The following is a 23,232-nucleotide window of genomic DNA, read 5'->3' on the forward strand; positions in this document are numbered from 1 at the left end:
TATTCAAACTTTATTTACCGTCTCATGAAAACCTACAGTTTTACAAGCCTAACCATAAAATGTAATTATGTAAGGGATTGAGATTGAAAAGCATAGTATCCTTTATTACTCTTTATGGCATTTGTATTCTTAACCATGTGATGAATTTAAGGCTAGTCTATGATTTTTAACTCTCTACTGAATTGCACAGAAATTCAGAGTAAAACAGACAGTTTTATTCTTGTGCTTTCATGCATCTCAGTTGAGTGCTTGTCTAACTGGGATGTAAAATACATTTTCACATGACATCAGTATAAGTTATTGGGGATATGGAGAATTGGTAGGACTTGAAACTTCTACAGCACCATTGTGTTCATTGCACAAGTGAAATCACTTCAGTGTTGCTGGTTTTTTTCAAGAGTTTTGTAATACATTTATGTTTAAAAACACCCCAAACTCCTACGTTGTTGGTTTGGGTTTTTTTTTTTCCATCCTATTTCTTGTGTGTTATCTTCATCTTCTGGATTTGTGGCTTAGGCATATTTTTATCTTTTTATCTCATTAACAGCTCTACTTGTATGTTGGAATTATTTTGATTTGGTCAATGTCAGTTTAACCTAGTCATCAGGTCTTGTCTTAATTATGATGTTTATTGTTAAAATGCTACTTAATTTTTAAAAAATATTTCTTTCCCTTCACTTTTAGTTCTGTAACTACACTAAAATCATACTTTAGTATATATGGAGATCTTTGTCTTAGAAGGAATAATACGAACACATTCACTGAATTACTGTAAAAGTAATCTATTTGACCCACATAATGATTAACATTTTCCCTGTTAATTAAATCCAATAAAGTACACTTTCTTCCAGAGTATAGTGAAGTGCTTAATTCTTCTGCATTGGTACATGTCTTCTGCATTAGCTTCAGTTTGTTTTGAAGTTTTTGTGTTTGCTTAATGAAGTTTAAAAAAAAATTATAGTAAATACTGAATGTTGTCAGTCTTCAAACAATGTGTCTGCGAGAGTACAAATGCCTTGGCAATAAATTATATAAAAATGGATATTCTGTATGAGGGATGATTGAATTGAAATCTAAGTCAGTTGAATGGATATCTGTGTGCTTCTGTCTGATATGTAGAATGAATAGTTCATATGCATTATTGTTTTTTCACCTGAAAATCTCTTCATCAGAGTTGCAGACTTAGTTATAACACTCAAATGCTTTTCACTGTTGAATTGTTGTTTGTTTTCATTTATTAGATGATGGAGTGAATATTTTGTTCTAGAAACAAAATTAGTATGTTATTTTAGAAGATTTTAAAGGACATTTCATTGAAAGAAGAATGATGAAGTGGAGGTTAAGACCCAAGTATGGATCTTGATAGATGAAGTAGGAAGAGATTTGTACACGTTCTTAGTGCAGTTTCAAGGTAGTCCAGAGAGAAGTGATTACAACTTGACTCATTTAGTGCTTGAAAAACTGTCCTCTCACCTGAGTGACCTGGTAGATTAGCTGTGCATTTAACTGTAAAAGACTCTCTATAGTTGTCCAATTGAACCCATAACATTTGTGCAATTAAGTAGTGCATCCTCTGAACATTGAGCATTCTCTTGCAAAGATGAGTAAAATAAACTGTGCTGCTTGTGTTTCGAAGAATTGTTCAGTGATGTAGACATAATAAACAGGGTTATGAGGAGTAGGTTTACATTTCTGCAAAGAGGAAAAAGTAAGCAAGAGTGAACTGAATAATGAAATTAGTCCACATAAGTTAACATGGGTTGTAGATCTGTCTGGATAATTAGTATTTTTTTTCCCTGATTTTGGAAAAGGAAATGAAACAATGGCAAAAACTTCTTGCTATTTATTTGGTGTGTTCCTGTCAGTGTTTTAACTGTTCTGAAATTGAATATTAAGAACATACCAAACACTCTAAAGGCACATCACTGAGCTGGACTAATTTAATTGCAAAACCAGGTCATCAGTGATCAGATGACTGTTTGAGCCTTTGCCCAGAAGGTTTCCCTTTTCAGTGCTTATCACAAAGAAGATTGTGCTTTCTCAAGCATGGAACAATATTGGAGAAGACTAGAGCGTAAAATACATTTTGTCCAGATTTTGATGCCAAAAATCTTAAAGTGCCATTAAGAATTTTTGCAAGAGAGATCATGATTTCATACACTGACTGCCTTAAGGATATTGTTTTCTTGTTATATTATACCACTTAAAAAAAAATCCCATTTGGGGGAGAAATACTAATCTGTGTGTTAGTCTGCTATCTCGTATTGCATCTTACAAGAATATGTTTGTAGTCGGCTCAGAAAAATTCTGTTTCTGTTTTCCAGGGGTAAACAAGTAACTTTCTGAGGGCAAATGCTGCCATCATCATTAATCCTTTTTTTTTTCTTTTCATATATGTATTTTTAATTTTGAATTACTTCAAATACCTAAAATCAGTGAAACTTGGGCAGGTAAACATGAAAAACTTACATGACTAGAGATTCATGGCCAAATGTAAATGAATTTAGAACCAGATGGACGGCATTTGAACAAAATTGTCCACTCCTGCACCTCTACCATTTACATCTGGTGCTCTCTGAAACTATAGATGTTTATTTGGCATCTCCTATATTTTTTCTTTATATTCTCCTTTAAAAAAACCCAAACTTTTGAAGGCTTGCAGTGGCAGCTATTAGAATTCTTCCCAGAATCAATACTCTTCCATACCTTATAATTTTGGTGTTTTTTTTAAGCAAGATGATTTTTTTCAGGTTTTGCTTTGTATACTGTTCTTGTCTTTTGGTACTATTACCTCTCTCTTCTCAGAAGACAATGCCTTAGAAAACAAGCCTTCCAAAAATTGGAATTTTGAGAAGAACCTAGTACAAAATGTTCATCCAAGTTGACAGTGGTACATGCTTGCATTCCTCCCACACAGTAATGTGCTGTTTCTGATTTTTTTTTTGCCTGCAGAATTGAGACTTTTGTTTTCTTTTCTCTCATTTTGCTCTACAAATCCGTTATTGGGAACTGATTTAAATAATTCCTTGCAGAATTGCAATTGCATTGCAGTGTGAAAGCAAACATAGCTGTTGTATAAGTCTGTGAAAAGGGTTTCTTGAACCTCCATTTGACATTAGATGAGGGTGTGGCCTTGCATTGAGTTATGTTTTGGGCTCACAGTGGTAGAGGTCACATGTTTCTTGGCTAGCACACAGCAGGAGGTTTAGCTGCTCTTGCTCTCCCTTTTAATTGCCTCTTCTGATGGCATCTGCTGGCAGGCAAATCTCATTCTTGCTTGAAAAATTAAATAGCCTTGTTCCATGTCTGTTTTGGAAGTAGAAGTCACTAGTCTAGCTGTGGCAAGAGGTATAGTAACCAACGTGATATTTTGACTTAACTGGCTTCTTCAAGTAGGAACAGCCACCAGGATAGGATTTTTAATTAATTTCACATGACCTTATACATTTTTAAAGTTTTTTCTTAAGATGACATTTCAAACTAGTGGACTTTTGATCTGCCATGTTGCAACTGTCCTTACTTTAATCTGAAGTTTTGCTTTAGTACTTCATTATGATTTCATTGTGTGGAGCAGGGCAGTTTAACTAGTGTACCACTAAACTTTGTAGCCTGTCTTTGTTCTTCCTTCATTTGTCTCCTTCAGAGCTCATAGTTTTGGTCCTGAATAGAAGTTACAGCTACAGAGGCAACAGTCTTCAGCTGAGAGATTTTTTGTGTGTGTGAAGCTGTACTATCTGATATGGACAGCTTAGTTACTCAGTGTTGTGTCTGAGTATTATGACCAATAAGACTCTGAAAATCACTGAAACCTAAGAAGAAGTGAGTAAAAAGAAGAAATCAGTCAGTTTAGCGAGAATTTTGTTGAAAACAGATCTTTTTTTTTCCATTTTAAACCTATATCACATCTTTGAACAATGAGAGGACTTTTTGTCAATTTTCATATACCTCTCTAAATTGAGACTGTAATTATTGTTATTCTGAGCAATTAAAATGCTGGTGAAGAATGTCACTGATATAATTTCTATGGAAACAGTGGTTTTTTCCTTGGTGCCTTTTTATTTTTCAGGTAAACATATCTGATAGAATGACCTCTTAGTTTCACTGAAGGAACAGATCCTGTTTCTGCATAAAATTTAGGCTTTTCAATCTTTACATGTGATTCTTCTGAAATGCAAAATGCATTCAGCAGGTCAGGTTGTTAGTAGCACCTCTGCTATGTGGCCTTCGCTCATTGCAAGTAAATTTTCATTTTTGACAGTGTTCTCGTGATTTGTCCTGTGGTCCTGCTTTTCTCATTAAACTTACCAAGAGAACTCTGAAGGCTTACTTGATCAGTAACTTCCAGCTGGTGTGCTGATAGCTGATATGAGATAATCTGTGTGGTACTGCTGAACTCTTCAACTGCTTAAGCTCTTCAGTCTTGTCAGCTGTTTCTGGAGGAACTGTGGTTCTTGGCTAGTTTGTCAGGAAGCAGCAGGACAGGGAGATTTCTCCATGCATTAGTGTGAGCTGGGAGCTAAGGGTGGCAGCAAGGCAGGTACAGGTCAGTACCTCACTGACCAGTGGTGCAATCCCACAGTTGCCAAACGAGAAAATCAGAGCAAGTTGAGTGGCAGAAAAACAGGCTTGGGCAACAGTACTGTGGTTATCAGAAAAGCTTGTGAGGAGAGAGGCGTGAGGACAAGCCATGATTTGACGTTGGTGGATCAGGATCGGTGAGGTACACAGCCAAGTAAAGACATACCTACAGCACGGCTGGCACAAGGATCAAGAATGGGAACCTGAACTTCTTCTCCCAGCTGAAGGTGGAGGAAGCACCTGACAAGGTTTCACACAGGTTACTCAGCTCCATTTTCTCAGTGTTGGTCTTAAGCAGAGATGCTTAATTCCCCTGGAATTGGGGGAAAAGGTTGCAGAGCCTGTTGATAAGCTCAGGGCCCTGATATAATTATCCTAGGAAAGTTTTCACTATTTATGCTTGTAGCCAAGCTCTAAGTTATGACTTTCGGGACTCTGATTACATACATACACTCACAAATGTACAAAACAGCAACAATAATGATACTGATTCTTGTATTCTAGAAATTGTTTTGTTTTTTTTTTTTTTTAATTCCTCATTATTTCTATTTGAAACACTACTGATAGAGCCCAGAGAGCGTCTAACTAATGCAGCCTGGAACTGTGACTTTGAAGTACCTTTAACAAAGGAAGAAAGACAACTTGGGACTTGAAGCATTTTTTCAGAGTTGTAAGCAATTAAGGAAGGTAGTTTCACTCCAACATGTTTCCCTGGATTAGTCAAATGAAGAGTAACAGGAAGAATTCTTTGGCACAGTACAAACACTGGCATCTGTTCATACCTACAAATGATGCACCACTTTAGTCATTTGAGGAGCCTAAGAGATGGATTTCATGTTGCTGTTGAAAGGATGAGAATATGATTTAATTTGATAACCCGTGAAATTCTTTAGGTAGCCTCATACATCTGAGTCTTACTCCTGAATGCAGTAGCATAATATATCCTTTTTAGCATCCACTGTCTGAATTTGCTTATTTCTAAATAGTTACTTTTTTCTTCAGTGGCCTCACAGTAGAATGAATGATTCTTCTGTCAATTTCCAAATATGCATTGAATAAAATAAAACTATTGGAAGGGACATTTAAGTGTGTATTGTTTAAAATGTTCTTCCTTGTTAACTAAGAAAAAACGTAAAATAGAAGGGTCAATTGCCATACGGTTGTGCCTGAAGCCATTTGTATTACATTGATATTGATAAACAAGCACACAAAGAAATTTCAGGAACTTCGTAAAAACACATTAGTGTTAGTCTTCAAAAGGATTCACTGCCTATTTAGTGTGTTTCAGTACTATTATCTCTTGCTGCCATTTCTAGTTCTGAACTGGAGTCTGTGTTTCTGCGTTACCCTCTCTGCGCGAGACCATCTGTGGCAGTGTATTGTGCAGGTTGTGTTTGGGATGGCCTCTTCCTCACTCCTGACTTCCACCCAGTCCAAGTCAGGTAGCAATTACAAGTATTTGTGCAGAGTTGGGACCTCTGTACATTCAATTTAAATTAGTTCCAATAGCTGTTAAAAACTGTAATACAAAGGTAGATACTTAATATCTTTCGGGGCAGCCTTACTCTCCTGCACTTTTTTTTTTTTTTAGTGATGCCTTCATGAGAGTGTCTTAGGGATGTTAGTTGCCACACTAAACCTTCATGAAAGAATGATACCATATGTGTTTTCTGAGCATGACTGACTTTTCATCTGCTAGGCTCTTGCAGCTAATGCAATAGAAAGAGCTGTCTTCATCGCACAAAGTTAAGACCATGTGAGAAGAAGCATATGAGAAGTCATAGAAGTTGATCTGTGGGTTTTCTGCTCAGAAGCATTACTTAAGAAATAGAATTCTTCTTAGGTACAGTTAGTATATTGATAATCGTACCACAAAATAGTCATTTGAGGAACTTTACAAGCAGTTTTGCATCTATCCAATATATCAAGTATAGCCTGTTAGGTTGCTAAAAGAGAAACCTTATATGCATAGAGTTTTAGCTAAGTTGTGATTTTCATAAGTTTGATTTTTCATCTATGTACCTGATCTGAAAGCTGATACGGAGAATTTTACTACCCATGCAATAAAGAGGGAATTGACCTTCACAGACCATACATGTCTTAAATTTAATACCTTATGTGATTTCAGAGTGCCTCCAACAGTGAAGCATTCCTCTTGTCTTGCTAGGTCGTAACATTTTGAAACCTTCATAATGATGTCAGATTAAGTGAATGAAGAAATTTAATTTGCTAGCTAATGAGTGTGGACAATCATAGGACTATCATAAGAATGTTGCTGAAAATCATAGAAGAACCCAGTCAAAAATGCATAGTAATTTGATTATTTCTCCATAACAAAAAAGTGACAAGAACCAGTAAGTAATTCTTGTCTGAATTGAAGAGTTTTTTAGTGGACTTTTGGAGAATCAGTCCTGTGAGCAACCCTAAATGGTGCCTTCAGTGAGCTTCTGTCTGGCAACCTGGTTCCCTTCTGTGCCATTGCACTCTCTTACTCTCTGGTGCTAGGTGCTGCTCAGTCCTGGAGTTGTTGCTGCAGATGAAATACATGCTATCAGAGACTACCTCTGATTCTCCAGCTCTAGAGGCTATCTTTGTGTTCTTTGGCCCAACAGCACTTAGTGTTTCTACAGTTTGGTTTTGTTGTCATTTTTTTTAATACTGACTATGCTAAAGGAGTAATTCTTTAGCTTTGTGACAATGTTCCTAGAATATTTATGAATATGGAGTGCAAGGAAGTTAGTCCAAACCAATTTAATAGCTGTGGAGTCTCCTTTCCCTTATATTGTGTAGTTTTAATTTCTTGAAATTCTTACACTAGAACTTACTTACTTTAGGCTTTAACCAAGCCTTTTAACTATATCCTACCACCTCTTCTATTATCAAGGAAGTTGCATTAGAGAATACATACACTATTGAAGAACTTTTTGGGGAAGAGTAACTTTGGTTTGATTTATTTATTTTTTACAAGTTAAAAAAACTGTTTACGGAGTCAAGTTTTGTGGTTTGAAGGCATGTGATAGTATTACAGTTTCAGAATGTGTCATATCTGAAGTTCAGGGTAGCAGGGACAGTGAAGAACAAAGTATTTGTACTGTAGGTGGTTGGAGAGCACAAGCAGTCTTTCTGTTTCAAAGTTGAACTTTGATGTAGTTGGAGAAGTGGGTCCTAATTTTCAATGCTGAAAAGAATTGCTTCAGTGAATACTTGGCTAACCCCCTGGCTAAATTATGTTTGTGCAACGACTTGTGAATAAAGTAAGCTGTAGGATTGTTGGACCCAAGTGTCTGTTGGAGCAGTGGCACGTGTTCTTTGGATGCAGTTCATGAAGTTGAAGAAATACTTCAAAGGCCATATATTTAAATGTTAAATAATACATCTTCAAATGGCAGAAGAACTGTCTTAAGACACTTGAGTGCTTTCCACATCTGCAGTCACACTTTGGAATTAAAATCACAAATGCTCAAGCGCTGAAGCATTTTCCCAAAGCAATATTTGTATGGCAAATAGATGCTCCCCTTAGGCTTGTGCCCACGTGTAGAACAGTGTACTTGGAATATGCCTCAGTATTCAAAGCCAGATACTCTAGATAGAGCACCTGGTGGTTCTTTGCAGGTATGGGGTTTTTTGTTTTGTTTTACTTATGTTACTAACTATGTTAGTATTCTGGTAGGTAGCTTTGTCTCAACTCACCCTTTCCAGCACTCACACCTCTGTAGTCTTCTTTCATGATTTTTTTGGGATGCTTTGCTTTGATGTGTGTTTAGTTTGTTCCCTAGGCCTCTGAAACAAAATCTTATCAGTTCTTAAGACTTCGTTTGATCTTTTTCTTTGTTTTTATTTTTGCTTCCATTTTTCTAGTGGTTTTTTACTTCCATGTTTCCTGTTTGCTCAGTCTGTTACTTATACAAACAGCTAATTTGGCAACAGATGGGTGCATTTTGTGCTTAATGTTTGTATGGATGGTATGTTTCTCTTGATGTAACTTCGTTACCTGCAGAAGTTTAACAGAAACCTTGCTTTGTTTAGTGCTCGATATCATCAGTACGCTGCTGCTGTTCACTCAGAGGGTACTCAGCACATCAACCCTTAGAGTCATCAAATTGTTAAGGTTGGAAAAGCCCTTGAAGACCACGAAGTCCAACTGTCAAGCTAACATCACCACCATCTTCACCATTAAACCATGTTCTCAAGTACCATATCCACACATTTTTTGAACACTTCAAGGGATGGTGACTCCACCAATTCCCTAAGCAGCCTGTTCCAATGCTTGAAAACCTTTTCCATTAAGAATTTTTTCCTAATGTCTAATCCAAACCTCCTCTTGCCTCTTTTAGTCTTGAACCTTTCACTGTACATTATCTTTTATTGCTCTAGGGCTGCTTTGGTGTTCTGAAAGCTGTTCTCTGTATGTTCATTCACTCTGACTTGGATTCCCTGTCTGCCGTGCTGTGAGTAGGCATGACAATCACAGGATGCACTTTTCCAGCTATGCAGATCTTGATTTCAAGGGGAAAATTAATTTGATTTTTTTTTTTTGAGGCCCTGAACTAATGATGTCCTCTACTTATTGAAGGAGTCCTATGTAACAGTCCCTTGGGATCAGGTCCTCTACTCTAAGAAAATATTTTTAATTTTTTTTTATTTTTTGCCTTTTTTACAAATACTGGTTTGGGCCTGGCACTCAGCTGGTTGTCTACCTATGCCCTGCTAGCTGAAGATGTCTTCAGCCAAGTATTAAAACACAGTTTGTTTCTCAGCTGCAGACCTTTGGGTGCATGTGATAAAATAATGCAGGCCTTCACCTCATAGGTGTTGGGAAACACCCATCCAGCATCTGTTGTCTTTATTTCTTTGCTCAAATTCCACGCCATTTTTGGATTTGCTAGAACACTGAATGACACATTTTCAGTGCCTCTAGGCTGTGAGTTTTGTGGCACTAGACACTAACACCATCCTTCCAGCACAGTATCTTCTTAAATAAGACATAATGGAATAGCCCTTTTTCCAAAGGACTGGCAGCAAAAAGGCAGCTTGGCCCAGTAGAGATGAACCTTTTAGAAGCATTTTGAACATGAGTGATACCTTGGCTGTCTTGAAGTCTCATCTAATTCCTGTGATTCACTTTGGTATTGCAGTTCTTGTCCCACATACTGTTCAAACCTGTTGAACAGTTACAAGGCTTAATAACTGTCTGACCTGCCGTTGCATATGTTGTTAAAATGAATTTGCACTGCTGTAGACTAGGATGTGTGCTCTAGAGGACACATCCTTGTATGACAGTGGTGACTGTTCCTCCATCAGTCAGGCCTTTCCTGTAGATGTGGCAAGTGTGATTAATCTCTGCAACAAAAAGGAGTTTCATCCTTTTACTTTTTTTATTCCTACTAATGTCCTTTTTTTACTTGATGAGGGAACTCATTAGACAATTCTGAAGGCATAAGACTTCTCTGTCATTGAGGAGAAAGCTTTATACATGTTCTTTCTACAACTTCATGTAGTTTCAAATGCCTGCCTACCATTCCTTTGTTATAAAGCGGAGATACCACAAGATCATCAAGAACATGATGGTGCAACACTGCCATCCTTCTGTCAGCACTTTTGATTGAATTTTGCAGCTAGGTATTTTGATCTCTGTAATTGGTGTGAAGCTGTGAAGGTCAAGGTACATAGTCTTAGCAGAGTCTGAGGTAGGTTTTTTTTTTTTGTGAAGTGACTGTCTTCTTGGACAAATCCTAATCTGCATTACACAGCTTCATCTTGGAGGTCTAATTCTCTATACTAAAGCTGCTGAGTACCCTTTCTTTTTTGAGGAAGGGAAAGGAAAATGGGATGCTAAAATAAATAATCTGGAGAAAAGACTTCAGGGTTCACATAGATGTGGTACTGAAAGTGCCCTAGCAAGTTAAAGCAGTTACATTTCACTAGGCAGCTCAAATCAGTCAGAATGATTGCAAGGAACTTGGAAAGAAGGCAGTGCACTATCTTTTTTTTATATGGCCATAGCTAGTATGGAGAAATTTTGAAGTTTACCCTATGTGTGGTACTACAGTGCTTATTAGAAACAGTCTGGTAATATATATTGGGAGATCCACCATGACAGTGTGTAGCTCATCTCGAAGAAAAAGTAGTAAGGGAATATAACATGTTTTTCTAATTTAACAGAGAGATGGTTTAGCGAATTGAACTGCCTCACTGTCCATGTGAACCTATCTATGTTCACTGATCAAGAATCTTAAAATTCTCATTCCATTAGTGGCTTCATGAAAAGTTAGTGCTCTCTTAAGCAGCTAACTGGTTTGAAGTAGCCACTTCATTTACCTTTACTAGAAGATATGTTATTGCATAAACATTGACGACTGATGCTGAACTTGGTAAAGAGAAGGAAATAACAACCATCTGTTGTGCGTTAGAAGACTAAGATTTATCTCTAGATTATCTGTAAACATCAAAGAACTGATTTGCTGATTTGGAACAAACATAATGACACCCTTTCAAAGACAGGGTCAATGTTGTCATACTGAGTTATAAGTGATGGGTTCGCCACACTTCTGTTTCCATCCATTTGTGTCTGATTGCTTGCTGTGCTGTAACTCAGAAGAGGAAACCACAATGTTTAAGGCAGACATGCTTGAATGAGGAAAGAAAATGAGCGTTCTGTGTTAGGCAAAAAATTTCTTAAACTTAAGTATTTGCAAGATGCGCATGATCAGTGAGAATTCATCTGTAAGTAATCCAAGTATCAGTTGTTTTTTAATAACATTCTTTCTTGGATTCATATTATAAAGTTGAATGAAATTGGGATGGGGGGGGCCAGCATGTTTGATTTGTGCGTGAAACGGGATTTCACAAATGGATGTTGAAATACAACTTACATTTTGTGACGGAATCACAGAGTGATTGAGGTTGGAAGAAATCTCTGGAGGTCATCTGGTTCAACCCCATGCTCAAGCACAGTCATCTAAAGCTGGTTGCCCACAACCAATCCAGAAGCCTTTTGAATATTTCCGAGGAGAGAGACTCCACAGCCTTTGTGGCCAGCCTGTGCCAGTGCTCAGTCACCCTCACAGTAAAAGTGCTCCTCTGATCCTGTCACTGGGCACTACTGGAAAGAGCCTGGCTCCCTCTTCTTGGCATGCTCCCTGTAGGCATTTATGTACATTGATGAGATCTCCCTAAGGCTTCCCTCTTGCAGGTGGAACAGTTTCTGCTTACTCAGCCTTTCCTCATATGTTCCAGTCCCTAAACCATATTTGTGGCTTTTGCTGGACTCTCTCCAGTATGTCCATGTCTCTCATGTAGCTGGGAGATCAGAACAGGACAAAAAATGAAACAGGTATCGGAGATACCATCCTTTGAAAAGTTTTAAGCCCACATGTAGTGCGTAAGAGCAAAAACTATTAGTGAGTCCCTGTTAGAGACATATTTAACAATGATAAATTTACATAAGTGTTCCTAGTGAAACCTAATACTGTAAAAACTGTGTTTTGTAAATAACAGCTAGATGTAGTTGATGAAGCCTGTAACTTAATAAAACACAGTGTAAACAGAGGTTTTGTAACAAAGACGTATCCAGATTTTATGACTTTTTTGAAGTCCTGACTTTGACACAGATTTGCCTTCACAAGATGCTGTACAATCTGTAGTTGAATCAGAATGCTTAGCTTTCGGACAGTTGTTTTGATAATCTCAGTTTGGCTGCATTATCTTTACTCTTTGGAGAGTAGCAAGTGATGAACAGTTTCTTCCTGCATTTTTCACTCCCCTTCCTTTTTCTTTTTCTGCTTTTTCCCCTCTCCCTCCCTCGCAGCTGAAGAAAAAAAAAGAACAGAGACACTGAATAGCTTTAGATTGGCTGATGGAGGGCTAGGAATTTCTGACATTTTTCTTTGTTTACACTTTTTATTACACTATATTTCTTTAAGATAACAGATACTGGAAAAGATAAAGAGAGACAATATTTGTGTCAGAAGAAAGTGGAGTCATGAAAAGTTCATTATTATATGGTTTTATCTCAAGTTTATTTCAAGTTAATATTGAACAAAATGAGGCCTTATAACTATTTTGAATTTAAACTTTTACCCCCCAAAACCAGTCACAGTATATGTAATTTAAGAAATACAGTTTAATAATATGCTGTTGGACTGTTTAATTTTTATGCCTCAGGGTAGCACGGAGCACTGTTTCTACTTTTAGAAGCTTCCTCTTATTAGTGTAGTCTCTTATATAGCACCTGTTTTTAAACTCCAGATCTGAATCTACAAATGTAAAACCTGACTTTTGAAATATTTGCTTTTTTGAACACTCTTCTTTAAAGGACCTATCAGGATCTGTCCCCAAAATGCTAGAAGCTTGAAGGATAAGGGAGGAACAATGTTGCATGGCCCAAACACATGTGCTTTCGTCATTAGCAAGGTACAGCATGACCTCATGTTGACCTCAAAGGTAAATCACTAACAGGGAACAATTATACATGACTGTGAAAGCAGATTAGTTTTGAACATAATCAAGAAAATAATTCAGTGCGTAGAATAAAATTAAATTTACAACTCTGTCTGCCTTTCTCTTTCTCTCTGTCTCTCTCCCAGTCTCTTCTTGAGAGAATGTTGTGTTTTATATATGTGTGTGTTGCGAAAAAAAATGACTTTTCTAGAGGTGATAAAGAATTCCTAAATATGGGGAACCCACAGGATCTTGTATCCAGTTTAGTCAAATTGTACATCTTACAGTGAAATTCTCTTTTTAATGGAAAGCTTTCATTTGTTATCTAGAGTATTGATATTGCAGCCTTCAGAATGTGTATGTATATCACTTTGGGGAATTTTATGTAGTTCTGAAATGTATAGAGAATTTAGACTTACGGGAAAGTTTTGTTTTAAATATCAATACATTAATTTTTATGTCCTTATCTCAGACTGCAACACAAACCTAAGTATTCTGTAGCATTATGTGATACATTTCTACATATGATGGAATATTATTTAGCTAGCAGTCCTGAGCTATTTGGAGAAGAATTGCTGCGAGCATCTTGGAACTGTTAGCCATATCTGTCCCATATGATTTGTATAATATAATTGTTCATAAATTCTTTAATTCTTTTTTTTTTTTTTTTTTTTTACTAGAATGAGAGAGCGTATTCCTTCTGTGGAACAATAGAATACATGGCTCCAGATATTGTAAGGGGAGGAGACGCAGGACATGATAAGGTATGTTCTAATTTTATTACTGAAAATAAACTATTTCTTTAGGCAACATTGTTCAGCTTGAGGACTTCTTGTAAAATGTGACAGTGTCTTATTTAAGCATGCATTTTCAGGTTGTCCTAAAATAGATTATTGCCTGGGTCTTCAGTTGTCTCTTGGTGTATTTTCTTCTTTTAATCTTAAGTAAAAGGCATATTTATAAAGGTATTGAGGCTTATTTGTGTTCTATTCAAAGTTTGTTCTAAATATACAGTGAAACAATAAACTTAGCTGACACTTTCCTTTACATAAAATACTAGTTCAGAGTGAAAAAATTACTGGTTTGTGGTTAATTCTGCTATATACTTTAAATTAGACGTCAGATAAATCTGTTATCTTTATTGAAGTATGGAATGGATTATTAATGTTATAAATGTTCTCTTATCGTAAAAATTAATTATTTGGCTTGCGATTTTATTATTTTATTAGAGTGTCAGTAATTGATAGGAAAGATCAAGACAGTAATAATTCACAGATGGTATTTGAAACAAACAAAAAACCCTACCCCCCACAATAACTCTGCAATATTCATAGATAAATTATTTGGATTGCTCACTATATTGGGAAGTTTTGAAGGTCTGTAGTTCTTTTGCTGTAGACTGAGTTGACTTGTCTTTCTGTTGGGGACCATGGAATGTAGTTGATCACAATTCCTCTTATTGCAGCCTGTTTAAGAACTGGAAAAGTCTGACTTTTGCCTGAGAAGGTTCTTTCTTTTCCTTCTCTCTGCATTCTATGATTCTTTTGGTCTGAGTTTGCATTCAGGTAGGGAGCACTGTAGTGAGCATAATGTTTGAGCTGGGAGTTGGCAGTTTGAGGTACAGCAGGATGATTACTGCCCTTATTCTTCTACTAAACATAAAATAGAATGTGCTTTGTCTTTTCATTGAGTCATTGTCTCACACCTGCTTTGGATTCCACTATAACCTCTGCATCTTTTTCTACTGTTCTGCTTGCCCAGTTGTTACTAAAAATGGGGTTTTAAAAACGTATGAATTGAAGCTCTTTCCTGCACTCTTTCTGACTTTAGTCTTACCACTTTCAGAGTATATCTCCAATGTGTCAGTCACCTTGAATTATGATTCTGGCTTTTCAAGTGCTTATAATTTCAGTCTTCTTATTGATTTAAAGAAGAATCTCTGTTCTGTTATCTTTGTTTCTATCTGACACTTTCATTAGATGTAATGCAGAGTCATACAGTGTTCTGTAAGGAATAGCTTTACAGTTTAATACCAAATGTTAGCTGATAAATAAGGGTGATTTTGCAGTTAGGTATGTGATGTTAGTTCTTTGCACCACACACTCATTACCTTACCATTGGCAATGTCATGTGTTGTAGTGTTAGAAGGTTTTTAGTGTATTTTATACTTACTGCATATCTAGCAACTCAAAAACCTTACAAAAAGAGAAAATTAAATTGATTAATGAGAGCATGGCATACTAAAGCAATGTTTATGATTTATAATCTCTTCTAGATTATTGCATTGTTTGTCTAAAAGACATGCTCTAATATTTCAGTATTTTTTTTAAAGTTTGATTTATGATTCTACAGATCCTCCTTTTCCTTTGGAAAAACACATGCCAAGAAAAAATTGTTGGAATTTTCTTTGAGAATTATGTATTTGCAAAGATAATTAGTAACAGTACAGAGACTTCTTCAGCTAGTTCTTTTAGACGCTCTTGGCTGAATATATGAAGCATCAGATTTTGTGTGCATTGAGGCAAAAAAACCTAAAAGAAGAGGCCTAACTGTCATAATTTCTCTAGTTGTCTTCCTGTATTGTATTACTGTTGCCAACATAAGTAAAGCAGAACTTCGGTTTCATTGATTTGCAAATTTCATGGCTGTAAAACTGAGAAGTTCAAACACCTGTAGTTAAATTAATTTTGTGGAAAGAACTAAACTGCTTCCTGTATTATTCACAGTAGTATCTTGCCTTTTGAAAGAGAGAAATACTTTGTAAGTTGCGAGGTATCAGAATATGAATAATATGATTAATATATGGGAAACCAAATATCCCATGTGTTACCAAAGTCCATCTCTCTATGGCACTTGAGGTGCAGCGCTGGCACTGGATGATCATAACTAGTGTCTGTACCCACGAGCAGCTGCCCACGCAGGATGGATAGTAGGGAAAGTAATAGGAACCAAAATGAAGAAAACTGCCAAAGTCTTGTGCTAGATCCTTACTTACCGGCCTGAGTGAGGGAGCAAACAGGTGAAATGTGAACTGGTGAAAGGTGCTGCACCTGGCTTGGGACAACCCCCGGTATCAGTCCAGGTTGGGGATGAACAGATCGAGAGCAGCCCTCCTGAGAATGACTTGGGGGTGCTCGTGGATGAGAGGCTGGCCATGAGCTGACCATGTGTGCCTGCGACTCAGAAAACCAAATGTGTCCTGGGATGCATCAAAAGCAGCGAGGACAGCAGGTCGAGGGAGAGGGTTCTTTCCTCTGACTGGTCCCCACCTGGAGTGCTGCATCCAGCTCTGGGGTCCCCAGAACAGGAAGGGCATGGACATATTGGAGTGAGTCCAGAGGATGGACACTGAGGTGCTTAAAGGGGTAGAGCACCTCGCCTATGAGGAAAGGCTGAGAGAGTTGGGATTGTTTAGCCTGGAGAAGAGAAGGCTCCAGGGTTGCCTAATTGTGACTCTAGAATACCTGAAGGGAGCCTACAGGAAAGATGGAGAGAGATTTTTTACAAGGGCATGTAGTGACAACACAAGGGGAAATGGCCTTAAACTAAAAGAGGAGAGATTTAAATTAGATATTATGAATAAACCCTTTACTGTGAGGGTGATGAGGCACTGGAATAGGTTGCCCAGAGAAGTTGTGGCTGCCTCATCTTTGGAAGTGTTCAAGGCTGGGTTGGATAGGGCTCTGAGCAACCTGGTCTAGTGAAAGGTGTTCCTGTCCATGGCAGATGGGTTGAAACGAGATGATCTTTAAGATCCCTTCCAGCCCAAACCATTCTATGATTTTATGAATGAGATAAAATTGAATAGCATTTTCAATTAATTATGGATTAAAAATGGATTAATTGTGGCCTGTGATCTTAAATTATGCTTTTTGAATGTTCCTTAATTTCATTCTCAGGCTCATAACAGCTCAAGTTCAACTACTTCTTAGCAAGGCTTAGCTTCCTCTGTACATTTTAGAATTCTTATCTCTTCACAATGGCAAAAAAAAAATTAAATTTGGGGGGCGGAGCAAAACGAACTTTAGTAGTCAGTGGAAAGAGTTCAGCTCGAGAAATTAGTTGAAGAAGCTAAGAGGAGAGATTTTAACATTAATCTATCACAGAAAATACCTCCAATCAGTACTGCAGTTATTTATGCTTTATTGTATCCAGGTTTCCTTTGGTAAGTAGGTTCCTCCTATGCTAGTTGTTTTCCAAGTGTATTGTTTTGTTCCTTCTTTTGTTAACCATTTTACTTCAGCATATCATAACATACATAATTGCTGTTGTTCTATAGGCTGTTGATTGGTGGAGTGTTGGTGTTCTTATGTATGAATTATTAACTGGAGCATCACCATTTACAGTCGATGGAGAGAAGAATTCCCAAGCAGAGATTTCTAGGTAAGATTCGAAGCAGTAAAGTATATGTGCTTGCTCACAGATGATCCTTGTTTCATAATACGTGGTTTTTGAGGTTTTAAATCTAAACTTTAGGAAGCAACTGCTGCCACGGTAACATTTTTTTTGTGCTCCAGTTCTGTTTAACAGAATGACATTGGAAGTAGATAGTTTTTATTAACTAATAGAATTGACCTTTACAAAAGACCTGTTTTGTTTAAACTACAGAGTAACCGCAGCTTTGTAGATACTTAATCTTGCTGCGTGTTTACCACTGAAAAGGAAGTAATATGAAATAAATGGCCAGTCTTCGCGAGCGAAGATCTGGGGAAGGTCTTTACACCTTCCAGCCTGCGCATTGGATTTTTTAGGTGAGACACAGTGTGCGCGGAACTGAGCCCACCCTTTAATCCTAAGGTTCATCTGCCGGGGCCAAACGAGCTTGGACGGTGGCAGCGAGGTCCTTAGGACGTAGGTGGGTTGCCTTTAAGGGCTAACGAGCCCCACCTGCCCGGGAGTGGCCCTGACCGAATATGAAATATCAAATTATATATAAATAGAATTATCACATTCAAAATCTTAATACATGAAATATATCTTTAGCTAGAGATATTTTCCATCAGCTCTTACTAGATCACTGGCAGACTGCAGGTTTAAAGTGTCAGAATGGGCCCCACTCCCACGTTTTTGTTACAGGTAATGTTTATTTTATTAGTTTATAACATGAAACAAAGAACATGGGTTTTTTTAGCCCTACTTGAATATCTGAGAAGAAATGAATAAGATACTTACAGAAATAAAATAACCTATACTGTTCTTATCTGTTGCATGGAAAACTTTTCATTACGATCACCAATCTCTACACTTTAAAGATTTGTTTTCAGTGCCCATGTAAAAGCACTGGAGCATTTTCAAAAGACAAAGCAATAACCTTCCCCAGAAAACATTACTGAAATCTCTCCCAAAGCAAGCATTTCCTCTTACTGGATTTCTTTTGGAGCAGGGAGTTGAAGGCTTAGATTGTTCAAATTAGTAACCACTATCACGATGAGCTTGTAAGTCCTGTCCCCAAACTAAGAACAGTTTTGCCTCTATTGGAAGATATTACCATGGTTCTTATCCTCACCTGAAGTCACTTGATATTTAAGGTTGTAATAGATGACAGAACAAACCTCAATTATGTAGATAATTTATTTTACTTATGTTATAAATTCAGGCAATTTCTTGGAAGTTTAAGACACCTGTTTATTGGTTTTAGTTCTCTACCAGAGCAGGCAGCTTAGCAGGTCACTAGAAAAAATAGAGGGGAGAGGGGAGTCCATTAACAAAACAAAATTCAGGACTTCATCCTCTTGGTCATTAGATTGCAGTTAAAGCTTAAATTATCTCTTTCCGGCCTATTTAAGGTTAGAAATTTTGTTGATTGCTTGCTTACTATGTTTGAATTTGATAATTTTGATTCCCAAGATTTATTAAATGGAACTCTGAAGGAGTTACAATTTTTTTTAGAGAGAACCTTGACCTGAATTTTATAGATATAGTTTCCCAAAAACTGGGAAACTTTTTAGTTATGTATTCTAGAGGATTTGACTTTCTTTTGGTATGCCCTTATATGCTCTTTAAGATATTAACATTTCTGATAATTGAAGATTAAATTCAATGCTGAGAAACCACAAGGTTGCTAACATCTGTGCTCTAATGGCTAATAACATAATTTCTGATCTTAATTTAGTTGTTGCATGTTTACTGTGTTGTTGCTCAGTCTGTTTTTGTTCTAGTGGGTGTTTATGCTGCATATATATAGATAGCAGTCCTGTAGTATTTCAGCTTTATTCTGATAAATTTAGAAGTTAAATTCTTACAGTTTCCTTTAATAAAGATGTTCCCCAGTCTTCCTGTTTCCTGAAAAAGCCTTTTCTTAACTCAGCTTATGTTGGTCTTTCTTACATATGGACAATATATTCCTGTTGATGTTTCAAGAGGATCTTTTTTAAGGGAAGGAATAATACACCATCTGAACAAAAAAATATTCCTTCCTTTGTTCTTCGTTTTCTCCTGTTGATACCAACTGTGGTCTGATGGATCTAATTCCTTCTCCTTTTCTATCACTTTCAACTGATAAACTGCTAGTTTATAACTGAAATCTTATTAGTCCCAGCTATATGACTGCATTTCAGACTTGATTTCATCTGTCTTGTGTTACTTCAGTACTCATAAGACTCATTGCTTTCTGAATCCTTTCCATGGATAGCAGTTTCTGTGTCAGATGACATCAGTTTCGTGTGTTTGCAGTTTATTGTGTCATGAATGTTACGTTCCTTTTAAGAACACATGAGGACATTGCTGCAGTCCTGGCTGCCTCACAGAGTCGTGTAGAGCCTTCTGGGTGGCTGCCATTGTGCGCAGTGGGAGCGTGGTTGGGGCTTTCCCCAAGGGTACAGTAGAACAGGCGGGACAGAAATCAAGTACTTACAGTTGCCAGTGGTAAGGAAATTACTGGCACAGACATACGAGTTGGTACAAACTTCTTGGTAGCAAAGTTGTTCTAACCGGAATTTATATTATTTAACCAAAATGTACTTGAACTTGCCAATTGCAGCAGACTTGAGAATTCAGTTTGTTACTTGGTCACAAACTCTGAAAGCATAGTTTCCATGGCCTTTGATTTTTCTGAGTTTAAGGAAAAAAATCTAAGTGAATCCAGGTCCTTCTGTTATTTTACCTAGGTGGTATCATGGTTTAACCACAGCCAGCAGCCAAACCCCACACAGCCGCTCACTCACTCCCCCACCAGCAGGATTGGGGAGAGAATCGGAAGGGTAAAAGCCAGAAAACTCATGGATTGAGATAAAGACAGTTTTAATAGGGAAAGCAAGAGCCATTCATACAAACAAAGAAAAACAAGGAATTAATTTACCACTTCCCATGGGCAGGCAGGTATTCAGCCATCTCCAGGAGAGCAGGCCCTATCACATGTAACAGTTATTTGGGAAGACAAATGCCATCACTCCAAATGTCCTCCTTTCTTCCTTCTTCCCCCCAGTTTATATACAGAGCATGATGTCATATGGTCTGGAATAACCTCTTGGTCACTTTGGGTTACCTGTCCTGGTTGTCTCCTCCCAACCTCCCATGTGCCCCCAACTTCTTGCCAGCATGGCAGTATGAAAAGCATAAAAGGCCTTGGCGCTGTTTAAGCCCTGCTCAGCAATAACAAAAACGTCTCTGTTACCAACCCTGTGTTCAGCAAAAATCCAAAAATAGTCCTGTACTAGCCACTTTGAAGAAAATTAACTCTGCCCCAGCTGAAATCAGCACAGGTGGGAAGTTATCTCAGATATTTTTGGATAATTTTATTTCCTTGTGTGGCACAATGGCTGTCTGGTGTTAAATTTGACTGGATTTTTTTCTGAAATCTCTCTCTAATGGACAATGAAGTTCTTGTGTCAGAAACAGTATGTGGTTTCAGGTCTTTTTTTTTTTTTTTAATTCTTTCTGATGAGAGATTGTGCTGTTTGTTTATCATAATCCTTTTGGCAACACTGTGGACTTCTCTTCTGTGAAAAGTGCATACTTTCTCTCATGTCTCTGTCTCTGAAGACTTTCTGTTCATATGCTTGGTGTTATGGGTTATTAAACTTCATTAAAAAAAAATCACAGAACTATTCAAGTATCTCTCCTTTTCTAGTTTGCTCTCTCCCCTTTCTTTTTCCTTCTTCTCAAATCTTCCTTTCATTTTTGAGAATTCTGATTGTCCATTGCTGCAGAGCCAGGGATAGGACCCATCCTGCAAAATCATAGGCAAGTGCTGGGCTTGATTACACACCCAATATTTTCAGTTTCACTGTGAGTGATTCACAGTGCTGAATTCAAAGACAGACAAATACATGAACACTGTATGGGCCATTGTTAGAGCCTTGAGTGACTTACCCTTCAGTACAGCATGTCAATAGTGTTGTACTAATGAAACCAGAATCTCTTCACTTGGTCAAGCTACTTCACCATTTTCTGCTCTTTCACATGTTGATCTGATCTGGTCTTTCTTTCCTGGCATCTTGCTTTCCATCCTTCAGTCCCATGGTAATTGTAAATACTTTTTGGAACTAGTAGCTTCAGTCTTTACTACCTCTGTAATGTCATTCCTTGAACTGGTCTGGAGCATCAGTAGTATTTTCTAGTATCAGTCATCCTCAAAAGTATTTCTGAATGGAAGTTACTGGCATATAGTAATGCAGCTTACATGGAGTCCGCTTGTGCAGCATGGCAAAATGCTGCTTTCTCTGCAGTGGGTTCTAAGAGAGTCAACAGATGGAAGATATCCCTCAATATAAAACTTACCAGATGTCTGCTGGAAATACAGAACAGCAAAGAGTAAACAGTCTAGGAGGTTCCTGGAATGTATGGAATATAACTTCCTGACACAGCTGATTATCAAACCAACTAGGGAAGGTGCCCCACTGGGCCTGTTGATTGTCAAGAGGGAAGCACTGGGAGAGATGTGATGGCTGGAGGCTCTCTTGGGCAAAGTGATCACAAAATAAGAGGTTTTGATTCTTGCAGAAGTAAAGAGGGGGATCAGAAAAATCTCTGAATTGGACTTCTGGAGGGCAGGCTTTGGCCTATTTAGGAGGCTGTTTGAGTGAGTCCCTTGGAAGGCAGTCCTGAAGGGCAAAGGTGTCCAGGAAGGCTGGACATTCTTCAAGAAAGAAATCTTAAAGGCGCGGGAGTAGGTCATCCCCATCCCTAGCTGGTGGGAAAGAAGTTTGGCCTGGTTGAACAGAGCTTTGGCTGGAACTCAGGAAAAAGGGGAGTTTATGACCTGTGGAAGAAGGGGCAAGGCAATGCAGGAAGACTACAAAGGATGTTGTGAGGTTATGCAGGGAGAGAATTAGAAGGACCAAAGCCCAACTAGAATTTAATCTGGCTACTGCTATAAAAGATAATAGAAAAATGTTTCTATAAATATATTAGCAACAAAAGACTAAGGAGATGAGGAAAAGGTGAGGTACTTCGTGCTTTCTTTGCCTCTGTCTTTAACAGTAAGACCTGTTGATCTCCAGAGGTGCCCAGCCTGTTGAGCTGGAAAGCAGGGACAGGTAGCATGATCAAACCCCCATAATCCAAGGAGAAATGATCAGTGACCTGCTACAGTGCTGAGGCGTTCACAAGTCTGTGGTGCCAGATGAGATCCATCCAAGGGTACTGAGGGAGCGGACAAGTGCTCACAGAGTCCCTTCCCATGATTTATCAGCAGTCTTGGCTAACAGGGATGTCCCAGTTGATTGGAGGTTGGCAAAATCTACAGGAAGGGTCAGAAGGAGGATCTGGGGAACTACAAGGCTTGTCAGCCTGACCTCGGTGCCAGGGAAGGTAACAGAGGTACCATCATTTCAGGTACCATCAGGTGGCAAGTGCAGGACAGCCAGAGGATCAGGCCCAGGCTGCATGGATTTATGAAAGGCAGATCCTGCTTGACTAACCTGATTTCCTTCTATGACAAGGTGACCCACATAGTAGGTGAGAGAAAGGATGTGAGTGTTTTCTACCTGGACTTTGGTAAAGCCTTTGACAGTCTCCCACAGCATTCTCCTGGAGAAATTGGCTGCTCCTGGCTTGGATGGGTGCACTCATCTCTGGGTAAAAATGACTGTATGGCTAAGCCCAGTGTGGTGGTGAAAGGACTTACTATTGAGCTGTCAGCTGGTCACAGTATTTGGACCTGTTCTGTTAATATATTTATTGATGACTCAAACGAGGGGTTTGAGTGCACCCTCAGTGACTTTGCAGATGACACCAAGCTGGGTGGTGTTGCAGTATATAAAAGAATGCAGAAGT

At 38.0% G+C, this 23,232-nt stretch overlaps 1 protein-coding gene across 4 annotated transcripts in view; it reads left to right on the forward strand.

Moving 5' to 3' along the window:
• Positions 1 to 23,232, forward strand: part of RPS6KA5 (ribosomal protein S6 kinase A5) — a 76,018-nt gene that overhangs the window by 30,195 nt on the left and 22,591 nt on the right. For 2 of the 4 annotated variants that reach the window (XM_050335565.1, XM_050335564.1), the window contains exons 6-7: positions 13,698 to 13,781; positions 17,297 to 17,400. In XM_050335565.1, coding sequence (XP_050191522.1) covers positions 13,698 to 13,781; positions 17,297 to 17,400 — 188 coding nt within the window. Of the gene's footprint in view, positions 1 to 12,892; positions 13,021 to 13,697; positions 13,782 to 17,296; positions 17,401 to 23,232 lie in introns of all 4 variants that reach the window. The other 2 variants (XM_050335566.1, XM_050335567.1) reach the window with 2 other exon arrangements.

Source organism: Myiozetetes cayanensis, unplaced genomic scaffold (genome assembly GCF_022539395.1).
Source record: "Myiozetetes cayanensis isolate MyiCay16 unplaced genomic scaffold, myiCay2020 scf6-25, whole genome shotgun sequence".
Classification (NCBI taxonomy): domain Eukaryota; kingdom Metazoa; phylum Chordata; class Aves; order Passeriformes; family Tyrannidae; genus Myiozetetes; species Myiozetetes cayanensis.